At 40.9% G+C, this 14,774-nt stretch overlaps 1 protein-coding gene across 2 annotated transcripts in view; it reads right to left on the reverse strand.

Annotated features, from left to right (window-relative positions):
- Positions 1–1,312: 1,312 nt before the first annotated feature.
- ATP10A (ATPase phospholipid transporting 10A (putative)) overlaps positions 1,313–14,774 on the reverse strand; it is a 297,371-nt gene continuing 283,909 nt past the window's right edge. For both annotated transcript variants that reach the window (XM_033948248.1, XM_033948247.1), the window contains 4 exons: positions 14,527–14,607; positions 13,078–13,182; positions 7,431–7,618; positions 1,313–2,199 (listed from right to left, as the gene is read on the reverse strand). In XM_033948248.1, the coding sequence (XP_033804139.1) occupies positions 1,479–2,199; positions 7,431–7,618; positions 13,078–13,182; positions 14,527–14,607 (1,095 nt within the window). In that variant the 3' untranslated portion in view covers positions 1,313–1,478. The remainder of the gene's footprint in view (positions 2,200–7,430; positions 7,619–13,077; positions 13,183–14,526; positions 14,608–14,774) is intronic.

Genomic DNA, 14,774 nt, shown 5'->3' on the forward strand with positions numbered 1-14,774 from the left:
AACCAAAGTCGCATGCCAAGATTTTTACCCGGTTTCAGTTGGTGCAAGTCCTCCCACCCAAAGCTGGATGGCCAAATATACACTAACTGGCAAATTCTACATAGTCTGCCTAAAGTTAGGTGGCTACATCAGTGTGTCTAGCTGATGTAGACACCCAAATTAATTAATAGGCTTAATTGGAGCTAATAATTGGCAGTTAACATCTCATAATTGTCTTTAATTGAAAGTTAGGCACCTAACTAAAAAAGACTTGATTCTATAAAAAGTAGGCACCTAGTCCAAAGTGCCTTCCTAAAAGTGGGCATAGTTAGGGGGTAGATCATGGGCATTGTTTCAAGTCGGCCACCTCTTTGTGAATTAGGTACATGTATATGTATGTACATAAGAATTGCCATACTGGGACAGACCAAAGGTCCTTCAAGCGCAGTATGCTGTTTCCAACAGTGGCCAACCCAGGTCACAAGAACCTGGTAAGATCCCAAGGAGCTTATCCTAGGCATTAGCAGTTGATATTTTACAGAAAGGGTGGTAGATGCGTGGAATAGTCTCCCGGTAGAGATGGTGGAGACAAACTGGGTCTGAATTCAAAAAAGATGAAGAAAACCCTGGCATAGATTGGGTGCACCTAAAATTAGGACGGCTAGCAATACCTAAGCCTGCTTAGGCAGCATTGATTCTATACAGTGCCCTTAACTTTTATAGAATCATACTTAGTGCTGTACTAGTTGGTGCCAATTATTTTAGGTGGACTGTATAGAATTGGGGGGGGAGGGAAATGTCATGCGGTGGTTAAAAGCTACAGCCTCAACACCCTGAGGTTGTGGGTTCAAACCCACACTTTTCCTTGTGACCCTGGGCAAGTCACTTAATCCCCCCATTGCCCCAGGTACATTAGATAGATTGTGAGTCCACCAGGGAAAAATGCTTGAGTACCTGCATAAATTCATGTAACCATTCTGAGAACAGTATAGAATATTGAATGAATGAATGAATGAATAAGTGCCATTCTATAAAAAGTGATCAATTCTGAGTGCCCTTTATAGAACAATGCTGAGCGTAAATTTTTCTTGGTACCTATTTCTCAGCGCCATTTACTAAATCTGGCCCAATATTTTTAAACTGATAAGAACAGATGCTACACTTGATCTTAGCCAAAAGAAGCAATATCTGGCCCAATATTTTTATTTGTTGGTTTTATCAGAGAACCAAAATGAGCAGCAAAATAAATAGACACTGAAGTTCGCCACTCTATTGATGAAGTGAAAAAAACAAAAAAAACTGGAATAATTTGACAAAAATAAAAAACAAAAGCTGTTTTGAAATATATTTATATTTTTTAGCTTTGATTTTAGTCATTTGTACTTATAATTTATAAAAATATTTTGTACCTCTGATTTTCTGCTTCAGCTCAAAACTTTTTATGTAATTTAACTATAAAGCCTTTGTGCAAATATAAAATATATAAATAGTACTCTGAGTCATAAAATAGTTGTTTCACAAGTTTCATCATTCTTACAATTAGCAGTGATCCCTTTAACATTCTTCTGATTGCACTTTGAAGATTGGTTCCTTGCTTTATATAAGTCATTGTCTAAATGTGGGGCACCAGTCAAAAAAATATTGTCCTCTGGATCAGTTTGTAAAGTGCTTGATGAATGCTCTAGGGATCTTCCTAAGTCAATGAATAATGGAGTTGACTTTATCCAGTTTGTTAAAGTAAAGTCAGAAGGATCCAATCCAGGCTTCCAATGGAATAGTTCTTCTAAAACCGGGAACTCTAACTCAGAAGTATTGCGCATCCTTTCATTATATATAAAAGAATTATCTTGACAATACAGACGACTAGCTGGCACTGTAGATTTTTCATGATCTTTGCATAACATAGCACCATGTTGAAAAGCAACATGACTTAAATCCACCTCCTCTCTTGAAACATTGGGTAGATAAGCAGATTTCTCAATCCTTGAAGATTCACTGAGAGGAATGTTTTGGTTATAGTTACTGAAGGAATCATCTATGTTTGACCTAAGTGTCTGAAGTGAGTGCTCTGGAAAGTGTTGCCGTGGAAAATTGAGATCTTCTCTTGCATGCAGTCTACTCAGAATCTGTTTGCGAGTTTCAGGGCAGGATCTCATCAACTGACGTCCAAGCTGAAGATCAGTTGGGAAAAGTGTCCCCTGGAGCGTTCTATACAGAAATCTGGAAAGAAAAACCATATATGAAACACACAACTATATTTTTATCAAACTAAACTAATCTCCATTTCCAGAAAGATCTTTGTGGTTTAATGGAAAATTTTTGAGTTGCTTTGGGCATGTGATCTCTTTTCACTAGGATTTTATCTTAGGTCTTGTGTTTTATTGCAAACCACCTACTTTAGAACGGTGGATTAATGAACTTTAAATAAATGAATAATAATTTTCAAAGTTAGACATCTTATTTTGGGGCCCTTTTACTAAAGCCACAGGTCTTTCCCGTGTGCTAAGGTCACTTTTGCAGTGACTGGAAATTGGCTAATTTTCCTATTTCCAGAATTAATGGCTATGCACGAATTGCTCCATAAGATGCAACCATTAAAATTACTACCACGTGAGCCCTGACCACTAATCACTTTGTAGGTAGCAAGGGCTCACATGCTAACCTCGCTTCTATCAGTTAGTGTACAGTAATACTCCATGCGCTGATTTGCGCTGTCATGCCCAATCTCCACCCCCAAACATAGCCGCTTCCCAGAAAATAAAAACGATTTTCTTTAGTGTGCAATGTGTGTGTGCATGCAAATTGCCAAATTTACCACAGGATTCCTCTGCATGTTTGTGTTTACTGCAGCTTAGTAAAAGGACCCCTTTGCTCCTTTAAAAATTAAGTAGGCTGAACACCTCCTTCTCCTATTTCTTAAGCGTTACCAGGCGCATGCACTGCTCACATTAAACACTCAAGAGACAGCCCCTGCTCAAAAGAGCTTACACCTGAATTTAGACGTCAAAAGGATGGGGCAATATTAGGGTAGGGTCAGTGTTAGGTGTCTTATGCAAGACAATAAAAGACCTAAAATTAGGCACATTGTTTTAAATGCTTAACTTAAATGAGGTGTCAATCAAAAATCCACCTAATTTTAGCTAAAATTGTATTAAACTTTAAGGGCTCCTTTTACAAAGGTACGCTAGCGTTTTTAGCGCACGCACTGGATTAGCGTGCGTTATAGCGCGCGCTAGCTGAAAAATTACCGCTTGCTTAAAAGGAGGCAGTAGCGGCTAGCGTGCGCGCTAAAACCGCTATCGCACCTTTGTAAAAGGAGCCCTAAATTACTAAATTGAGATTTGTAGCTCAGGACTCATATTATGAATACCAGTATGCATGCAATTACTAGTGGGAAAACGCAACATGTATAAGGTGAACTTTTCTCCTAGAACTACAAAAACATCTAAGATGAATTAATAAGGCCAGAATTTTGCTTTAAGGCAACAATTAAGATCCAAAGGCACGGTGGATAGCTTGTACCAAACCTGGCTTGACAATACAAATAACGCTTACTATGATCCCAACTCAAAACATTTTGGGGGTTATTTTAGAAGCCCTTTTCATGTTTTCCATGTGAAAATACTGGCATACACATATGTATGTTGTGTACACATGTAATGACCAATTTTAGGGTCCCTTTTAATTTAATTCTTATATACCGCTAATAACCGTGAGGTTTCTAAGCGGTTTACAAAAATGAATGCATTAAAAGATACAATAAATAAAAATAAATAAGATAGGTACTTGGAAATTCCAAAGACACAATAGCAATACTGGCACGGTAATTGCACTGAAACCCATAGGAACTAACCCCCTCTTTTACTAAGCTGCACTAGCGTTTTTAGCTTGCGCTAACCCCACGCTACATGGCAAAAACTAATGCCAGCTCAATGCTGGATTTAGCATCTAGCGTGTGCGGCAATTCTGCTATCACAGCTTAGTAAAAGGAGCCCTAAATGTATTTTTTTAGTCTCCATATGTTGAGGAAAGTGAGATCCTGCTTTCATCAACAACATTTTTCTGTTCTTGTTCAATCAATTATTCTTTCGAGGTTGGATTATTGTAATGCGGTCTTCTTAAGCCTGACTAAGAAAAGTCTTCAAAGACTTCGGTTCATCCAGAATACTGTGGCTAGGTTGATCTTTGCATAAAGTAAATTTGATCATGTTTTTCCGCTTTTGTTAAAACTTCATTGGCTTCCAATTATTTCTAGTCTATTTCAAATGTGCTTGCTTTACATTTAAGATCTTGTATGGTATTTTTCCTTCCTTCCTCCATTTTAGAATTCTACAAGATCTGAGATTACCAGACCTATTCAAAAACTTAAATTATCCTTTCCTACTCTGAAAGGCGTCATCTATACTGGAAAACTAGGGAAGTCTCTTCTTTTCAAAATTAGTAAGCTCAGGAATAATTTTCCAGTCCAATTGCTTGATCTGGGCTCTCTCCAATCATTCCATAAACATCTGAAAACTTGGCTTTTTTTCAAAATTGTGATCATTGTTTCCTTCTATATTATCCCTATCCCTATTGTATTTTTTTTTTTTTTTTAATTTACTGTAAACCATGTCGAGCTCTATTCCTATAGAGAAAATGCGGTATATAAGCGTGGAGGGGCATAATAAAAAAAAAAATCTAAGTCCCCTTTTGGCCTAAATCCTCAAAGCAGAAGCAGGGAAAGTGTCCATAACCAAAACAAACGTCCTTGTTTTGATTATGGCCTGCCTCTACTAAACGCCCAGATCACCACTACGTCTAAAAGTACACCCCCACGACATCTACACTTTTTGGCCTTAATGAACCAAAAAAACGCCTAAGCCCCAAACGTCCAACAGAAGGGCTTTTAGGCGAAGGAGGAGCCAGTCTTTTGCCTAAAAGCTGGATTCTGTAACCGATGTCTGTCAAAAACAACACTGGTTACAGAACCCCCCCCAACGATACAGGCAGAGGCCTAAGGCTCCCGGGCCTATTCTGATTGGCCCAGGCGCCTCAGGCCCTACCTGTGGGCGGGGTTTCTTCCACCTGGGCCAAACCGGCCCCATTCAGGACCCGGCTGGCCTGCCAGATGGGCGGGCTGGGTACCCGTCTGTCTGGCCAACGTTCAGGTAAGGGGTGGGGTTGGGGGGGTCGTGGAGTCGGTGAGGGGAGGTCCGATCGGGGGTTATGGGGGGGCAGTCATTGGGAGGAGGGGGTGGTGTCAAGGGCAGGAGGGCCTGGGATCCCTCCTGCCCGTATTGTAGTGGGGAGTGGGGGGGGGTCGCTGGGGCCTGGGAGGCTTGGGCTCCCTCCTGGCCCAATCCAGTAGGGGGGGGTCACCGGGGCCAGGAGAGCTTGGGCTCTCTCCTGGCCCGTTCAATCAGAGGGGGCGCCGGGGCAAGAGGGCTTGGGCTCCCTCTTGCCCCGATATCATCAGGGAGAGTCGGGGAGTCGGCAGGGCATGAGGGCTTGGGCCACAATCCAGGCCACAATTACCTGGCAGAAACCCAAATAGCAATATTCCATGCTACCAATCCCAAGGCAAGCCGTATCTGTCTCCCATGTCCCCCATGTTTGTCTCAATAACAGACTATGGACTTTCCTCCAAGACAATACAGTGAAACCTTCTGCCCAATGTGCAGCCGCAGCCAATAAGGCAAACAAGATGCTAGGAATTATTTTAAAAAGGATGGTAAACAAGACTAATAATGTTATAATGCCTCTGTATCGCTCCATGGTGAGACCTCACCTGGAGTATTGCGTTCAGTTCTGGTCTCCTTATCTCAAGAAAGATATAGCAGCACTAGAAAAGGTTCAAAGAAGAGCGACCAAGATGATAAAGGGGATGGAACTCCACTCGTATGAAAGACTAAAAAGATTAGGGCTCTTCAGCTTGGAAAAGAGAAGGCTGAGGGGAGATATGATTGAAGTCTACAAAATCCTGAGTGGAATAGAACAGGTACAAGTGGATCGATTTTTCATTCCATCAAAAATTACAAAGACTAGGGGACACTCGATGAAGTTACAGGGAAATACTTTTAAAACCAATAGGAGGAAATTTTTTCATTCAGAGAATAGTTAAGCTCTGGAACGCATCGCCAGAGGTTGTGGAAAGAGCAGATAGCGTAGCTGGTTTTAAGAAGGATTTGGACAATTTCCTGGAAGAAAAGTCTGTTATTGAGAAAGACATGAGGAAGCCACAGCTTGCCCTGGATCGGTAGCAAGGTATGTTGTTACTCTTTGGGCTTTGGCCAGGTACTAGTGACCTGGATTGGTCACCATGAGAATGGGCTACTGGGCTTGATGAACCGTTAGTCTGACCCAGTAAGGCTATTCTTATGTTCTTAACTTGTCCAAACATTTTTTAAACCCAGCTATACTAACTGCTGTTAGCACACCCTCTGGCAATGAGTTCCAGAGCTTAGCTGTTTTTTCAGTACAAAATATTTCCTCCTATTAGTTTTAAAAGTATTTCCCTGTAACTTCATCAAGCGACCCCTATACTTTGTAAATTTTGATGGAGTAAAAAAAAATCAATTCACTTGTACCTGTTCTACACCATTCAGGATTTTGTAAACATCAATTATATCAAGAACTGAATAAACAGCTCTAAGTCAATCAAAAAGCAGAACAATAACTGATAATGAAAAGAAACTAAGTATGGGACAGAGGTAATATAACAAAGCTATTACCCTAAACTTTTAGTTTTATTTCTTACAGACCACCCTTGTTCAAGTTATTGAACCTGTCCACGCTTAAACCTAAGCAGTATATTCTTAGTGGCATTAGCATAAAGAGGATATGAATTATCTAGCAGAGTGAAGCATCACCAACTGTATGGGGATAATTCTAAAAACATCAGGTATGCAGATGACATGAGGCTTTAAAAAAATGATTGTTTAAAATCCAAAATTGCCACCACCAGGAAAATCTCGCCAAAATGTCCCTTGGAGACCTCCCTGATGGACAAAAGACACAGGGAAAAGGGTTTTAGAGGAGGACCTTGGCTCTGGGTGCAGAAACCTTCAAAATCAAATATAGTCACGAGAACTGATAGCAGCCATTCAGGGAGCGGCATAGAACCAGGCAGGAGCGTGAAAAGTTCATGCCTGCCTTGTGCACCACTCTGCCACAAGAGGAGGAGGCAGCCGTCGAGTGAGGGAGGAGCAGGAGCGCGGAATGCTCCTGCTGATACAGTGCTGGACCGATGGAATTTTAAAAAGATATCGCCGGGGGGGGGGGGGGGGGGGGGGAAAGGGGCTGCCTACAACTAGACCTGCCTACCAACGCTGGACCGACAGAATTTTTTAAAAGGTATAGGGGGGCGGGGGCTGCCTGCCTGCTTTTTGTCTTGGTTTTTCCTCCCCTGCACTAGGTGCATCTTATGATCAGGTGCATCTTATAGAGCGAAAACTATGGTAAATATTAAATACCTGGGTAATAAGGCAGCAACAGGTGCTATAATGCAGAGCAAATAAAACATAGGGTCCTTCATTAATCTCTGCATAGTCCAGTATGGATTCGATGGAGGAGAACAACTTGGACAAGATGAATTATAAACCAAAGCCACAGAGAAAAACAGAAGGGTGCTGAAGACAATAGAAGCCACATTGAACCATGTCTGAAAGACAAAAGTAATATTTACAAAACAAACAATAAATGAAATGCACACGGTGTAAATGATTTAAAGCTACAATTTATCATGCAAGATTTTATTACAAGCTAATTAACATCTAAAACAAAGCATTTCAATCAACACATTTATTGCTTAGTGCTCATTAAATCAATTTTAGCACACACCAAATTTTTTTAAAGCATATGAACTAAAATTTTTTAAAGCATTTGAATTAACAAATGCATACCCCTAGTACAAATTTCTTCTTTTCATGATCTAATGACTACATATTTGCTAACCTGAAAATATGCTTTTACAGCAAATGGCGTTTAGAGAAAAAAAAAGAACATTTTGGATATCATTCTCCCTCTAGAGCTCCAAAGTACCCTGCTTAGAACGGTGGGATACAGCAGTTAATAAATATTTTAAATAAATAAATAAAATATTTGGGGGATGAATTCAGCCTTCATAACATAGCATAAAAGTTTATTTATATACCGCAATACCTTTTGGTTCAATGCGGTGCACAAAAAATAAAAATGGATCAAGTGAATAACATATATCAGTTAACATATCTTGACAGCTCATATCAATTTACAGTTGATTTAAAATAGCTTTCTAAAATACATAAAAGATGATGAAACCAACATTAAAGGTCAAAACATACGGCATGACGTTTGAGCAAGTGTCCATGACAAATAGGGGTTAAGATGTGGTCTTTTCAATTTCTCTGACTCTCAGATGAATTGAGAGGATTTTTTTTTTTAAGGCACACACTCAAGACAAAATCTGGTTTAAGTCTCTGCTTGATAGCAGGACATGTGAGCAGCTATGAGCTCTATATAAGATTAGTGCTGGTTGCACATGTTTTCTTATCTGGTTTCAGCAGTTACTTGAATATTATAAAGTTAATGGATATGTTTGTTACAGAGCAGAACAGAATTGTAGCGTCAATAATTTTTCCATTTTCCTCCTTCAGTTATGTCCGTCATAATGCTACTTGATTGCTTTTGTACAAACTAAGAGGGCAGGAGCAGCTCCCTGGGAAAGAGGAGGAGTTCAAAAGATGATTGACAGCATTCTGCAAGCGACATGCAGGTTCAGATGCAAAACCCTACTAGAAGTGGATTTTAGGAGGAGTTAGTTAACTTCCCCTGATTCGAACTTATAAGCAAGAGGATATTGTATATAAAGAAAATAGCTATTGCTTGGATACTGAATTTACAGACATAAGGGACAAATTGTAATGAGATGATTTTTTTTCTTTTTTTTTTTTGATTAATAAAAGAAAGAAGCGATCTGTTATAAGTTTTTAAAAAAATATTCTGTTAGGGCTTGTTCTCCGAGTTCTTTTTGTTATCATATAAGAAACAGAAGTGAAAAAAAACCAACCCTGAGTACCCCAAAACAATACTATTTGTAAATGGCAACTTTTTTGATGTTCAATTTATTTAATCTTTGCCCTCCCTTAATTTGGCCCCTGGTATTATATTACCCAGGTTTACTTATACAGTATTTTTATATTTTGTTAAAAGAAAACATTTTGAGCATTTTTCCAGTAAGAGCTACCTCTAAATTCTCTCTTGATCACCCTTTAGAAGAAATCATTTTAGCTATGAAAAATAACGGTACTAGTTTGACAGAACTGGAAAGCGAAGTCTGACATTTATTCCACAGAAAGGTTCTGCTAGGGCAGTGGTTGGCAAAACCGTGGCTCATGAGCCGCATGCGGCTCTTTAGCCACTTGAGTGTGGCTCTGCATGTGCCTAGGGCCTAAAAACCCTGCGATGCAAACTTCTTTATAAACACTTAAATTTTCCTTTTCAGAGGGGCCCTGACATGGCAGCCATTCTCACAAACTGCCGGTGGCTGCCCCAAAGCTTTCTCTCTGCGGTGATCTGCCCTGACAGATACGGGAAGTTGTGCCAGAGGGAAAACTTCAGGGCAGCCGAAGGCAGCTTGTGAGAACAGCTGCTGTGTCGGGGCCCTTCTGTAAAGGAAAATTTTGGCTAAGTGGGACATAACTACTAGTCTTCTTTTGTCTCACAATTTGACATAGATTCTATGTCAAAATTGTGAGACAAAAGATTAGTAGTTCTGTCCCTGATCCAGCAAAGCTCAAAGAAGGCATCAGTTGGACATTTTAATTTTTAACAGAAAAGAAAACAGGGCAGGGCCCTGTGGTCCAAACTTTTTATTAAACACCTACATTTTCCTTTTCAGAGGGGTCCCGACATGGCAGCCATTCTCACAAACTGCCGGTGGCTGCCCCCAAGCTTTCCCTCTGCGCCGATCTGCCCTGTTGGAAATGGGAAGTTGCAGCAGAAGAAAAACTTTGGGGCAGCTGCCGGCAGCTTATGAGAACAGCTGCCGTGTTGGGGACCCTCTGAAAAGGAACATTCTGGCTATCGAGATAACAGGGCATGGAGGGAAGGAAGAAGGTTTGCCAGACCAAGGGAAAGGAAAGAGAGTATGAATGGGGAGGGAGAGATGAAAGGACAGGAGAGAGATGTCAGAGAATCAGGGAAGGAGACAGATGCTAGACCATGGGATGGGAACAAAAGGAGAGAGAGAGATATGCCAGAGCATAGGGGAGTGGGTGGTGACAGAGTAAAATGGAGAGGTGGCAGAGCTGAGATGAATCATGTACAAAGGACAGAAGGGGCACAAGATAGACAGTTTATGGAAGGAGCATAGAAAGAAGGAAGATGCCATATGGAATGGGGAGAGGGTGGACAATGGATGGCTGGGGCAGAGAGAGGGCAGACATGGAAGGGGCTGATGCTACATGGAAGACAGAGAAAGGACTGATGCTGGCTAGAAAGAAGTGAGTGACGACATGATTAAAGCAAAAATGACAAAAGGTAGAAAAAAAGATTTTTTTGTCAATAAATAAGATTATTATGATATCTGGTTTTATTTAATGTTAGTAGCTAGTTTAAACCAACTCCTAAAAACATGGTTCTTGAAAAGAAATTTGGCTCATCAAAAGAAATCTTAATCCTTTGTACTGCTGATCTTTGGATCTTTTGACTAATGAGTTTGCCTACTACTGTGCTAGGGCAATAGTAACGCAACCTGTCACAGTGCCTCAGTCTTGCTCTGAAAATGCATCTCTAGGAACACTGGGGTAATTTAGTTATTGTCCTCTCTGTTGCAATTGCCTAACAAGTATGCTAAGTTGCGACAAAGACCCCTTTCCACTGGAAAATGTACTGAAAACAACTCATTCATATAAGCTATCACATTGATTTTAGATGCCAATAACATTTGGTTCTTGTCAGACTAAGGGAGAAGTTATTGTGGGCTTCCATTATGATGGGGCATTTTATTGTTAACCTGGATTATTAATAAATGAAAATCTGGATTCATTAAAAGAAAAATCTGATTCAGTAAAGAAAATAATTTAAATATTATCTGCATAAAGATGAGCTCTAATTCTAGATTTATGAATTAATAGAGTCAAGGCTCTAAGAAAAAGATTAAACAATAAAGGAGAAAGTAGAAAACCTTGGGGTAATCCACAGGCAAATCAAGTACAGTTTAAACCTTGGTTTGCGAGCATAATTCGTTCCAAAAGCATGCTTGTAATCCAAAGCACTTGTATATCAAAGCAAATTCCCCCATAGGAAATAATGGAAACTCAGATGATTTGTTCCACAACCCAAAAACTAATACAGAATACTATATATACTTGTATTGCAAGACCTCCTCATTTAGAAAAGTCACTATACTCCCGCAGCCTCAGCGAGAGAAGAACCATCGGCTCAGTTGTGATGTGTATACACTGTATCTACTTGTATTGCAAGACATTGCTTGTATATCAAGTTAAAATTTAATAAAATGTTTTGCTTGTCTTGCAAAAAACACTTGCAAACCAAGTTACTTGCAATCCAAGGTTTTACTGTACTTGAGATGAGTACGATAAATGGAAAACATAAAAGGATTTTTCTCACAACTGAAACCATTCCATTTAATCCAATTTCTTTCAAACGACCTAATAGAAAGTGATAGTCCACTAGGCAAAAGTTGCAGACAGGTCTAATGAAACAATGAGAGCTATAATTTGCATAAAATGAGACCTTTGCTAAAACAAAAAGGTTGGTAGATGCATGGTATAGTCTCCTGGTAAAGGTGATGGAGACAAAGCCTGTGTCTGAATTCAAGAAAGCATGGGACAGGCATGTATGATCTCTCAGGGAAAGGAGGAGATACTGGATGCTGCGGAGGGGCAGACTGAATAGGCCATTTGGTCTTATCTGCCAACATGTTTCTACATTTCTCTGTAAGTGGTAAAATAACCTTTCTTAATGGTAGCCCATGTTGATAACTATGGGATTCATTTTCAAAGCACTTAGGGCTAGATTCACTAAGGACACCGATCATGTCCTAACCACTTTGCGACCCCCAACCCGATTCACTAACCTTACTCTCGATCAGCGCACGATCCGATCCGTGCATGCAAACGTAGGAAGGCAGCGATTCACTAAAAAATTTCAGGAACACCGACTGAGCTGGCTGATCAAAAAATAAGCGACTGCTGAAGACCAGTCGCTCACGTCCCTGCCGACTCTCCTGAGAATTCTCTCCTATGGTCCCCTGAAAAGTAAGCAACCAGCTGAGGCACATCTCCTGCTCTCTGCCCCAACTCTCCTGCTCTTGCCACAGGACTTCACACACAAACTCAGCCCCGCTGCCCTCCCTCCACCCCCAAAAAAGGCAGGAAGGATGGCAACTCCCTCCTGCCATTGGCACTTTGCTCACAGCGGGCCCGGTCCCTAAAAAAAACCAAACATTTCAGACGTTGCCCCTGCCCCCTCCTGTACAAATATGGCAGGAGGGATGCCAACTCCCTCCTGCCATGGCAACCCCCCCCACCACCATAGCCGGGCCCAGGCTCACTCCCACTCCCCTCCCTGTATCTTTCAATAAAGTTGGAAGCAGAGGGGTGCTCAGTCCCTCCTGCTCCGTGGGACTACTCCATGCAAATGCGGATGTTAGGCCCCACCCCGGTGCATCATGTGATGCACTGGGCAGGGCCTAATGCCCTGATTGGATCAGGTGCATTAGGCTCCCTCCCCCGGCTGAGTCGGGAAGTATTTGCATGCAAAAAAGTTAGTGAATCAATTGTTATTTCAAAATCAGCCTATAATTGGCCAACAGCGAATTGAATCGCTTACCTTTTAGTGAATCTGGGCCTTAGACTACAAAGTTCCATAGGTTACTATGGGACTTTGTAAGTCTAAGTGCTTTTGAAAATACATCTCCAAGCATTAAGCTGGTCACCTAGGTGAAAGACAGCACAACTTCTGGCAGTCTACCAAGTCTAACCTGTCCCCTGACTGGTGGTTCTAATTAAGGTTGTACAGTCTTCCAAGGAATATAGAATGCATCCTAACCATATTAAAATGTGCTCCAACAAAATTAATTATCACAGATGAAATATCTTCACATAGATTTCTTACCCATGTCTTTGTTTCAATACTTAAATGTAACATAATGGTGAAGAGTGTTAAGGTGACAATTGGTGTTCCCCATGTAATTATCTGTACGTCAGAATCATAGTACATCTAAAAACAAGGAAATGAGATGGAATTAAATATATGCCAAAAGTGTTGGTTATGTATGAAGAGGGGGACAATGTAACAAGAGTGAAAAGGTCAAAGCAGTCAAGCCGCGCTACTCGCGCCTTTATATGTGAGACAGCAGTCCATTCTGAATCTCTGTACCTATTGCATGAGTTTTTTCATCTATTCCTGTGTGTTCCCTGAGGCAGGATCGAAACGTGCACGTCGGAACCCGCAAGCTGCAAGTTAAGTTTGCTCAGTTCTTTGACTAAAAAACCTAGTTAACACAGTGCTGAACGTTAGCATTTTTTCATAACACAAAAAGCATATATGGAATGATATAACGTTTCTGTTTACTCTCCATGCGATGATTGGGCTGTGAGGTGATTTTTCTGGGGCTCGCCACAGTTTTCCCCTCCTTGATTCTGAGCAAGTTTTTGTGAACTGAGTTATATCATCAACTTTACTCTTTGAACAGGTCTATAGAGTGATTTTTTCTTTTCAAAAAGTGTTGGTTATGGCATTTATTTTTAGGGCTCCTTTTACAAAGCCGCAGCTTTGAAAGCAAAATGCACCACAGCAGGACTAGGAGTGAAAAAAATGAAAGGAAGCTGCAGTGGTGCTAGACCTATGGGGGAAAGGAGAATTACCGGATCTGCAAGGATATGGGGGATTGGAAAAGAGAGGAGAGGGATCTGGGGCCTTTCCTGCAGCTTAAATGAGCCTCAGTGGCTTGGAAAATGAACATCAGATAACGGAGGAGGGAACTGATAGGGGGTAGGGCAGGATTCCATTACTCTACTGAAGGCTCAGCAAGGCTGTAGGGCTTGGATTCTCTAAAACCCTGAATCCATTTGAGGGTGTGCCACTTTAGCTTCATGCAGTTTGATTGGCTGATTAGCTACCTGCTCAACCAATCAAATTGCTTGAAGCAAAAGTGGTTCACCCTAGTGGATTCAGGAGGCAGTACAGAATCCCAGCCCTACAGCCTTGCCTTTTCTTTCTTTTTGCTCGCTGAAGTTTGGTTGAGCAGGTTCTCTGCTCAACCAAATCAAACAGAGTAAAAAAAAAACAACAACAAAAAAGCATGTAGGACTGCAGACTCACTACTGGACAGTGAATCCCCTGACAGAAGGACACTAAGGACAAGGTAAGGAGCATGAGCCTGTAGCTGCAGATTGCTCCAGCTTTCATGGGATTCACTAAAATCCCCGAAGGTCCTGTCCATGCACCACTGATATACAGATAATTCTCTGTTTCTAGTGGGCTCACAATGTAATAAAATTACTCCCCAAATATCTTCCTTATTAAAGATTATGAAATAAGTTCTGGAAAGTGACAACTTACAAAATAAGGAATGAAAAAGCAAACCAAGCTTTGGTAGAAAGCGTCAAGTATGTTCATCCAAAACATCTGAGGTTTGTATTCCTGTCAGAGAGACATAAATAGTAAGTCTTTTGCAACACTCCATTTTCTCCCATAGCTCTAAAGGTATACCTTTGCTCTGCTCTTGACAAAGGAGATCCTGCATATACAAACTCAGGATTTCCTAGGGCAGTGGTCTCCAACCTTTTCCATGTAAAGAGCCATAAAGT

The sequence above is a fragment of the Geotrypetes seraphini genome, chromosome 6 (assembly GCF_902459505.1).
Source record: "Geotrypetes seraphini chromosome 6, aGeoSer1.1, whole genome shotgun sequence".
NCBI classification, from domain to species: domain Eukaryota; kingdom Metazoa; phylum Chordata; class Amphibia; order Gymnophiona; family Dermophiidae; genus Geotrypetes; species Geotrypetes seraphini.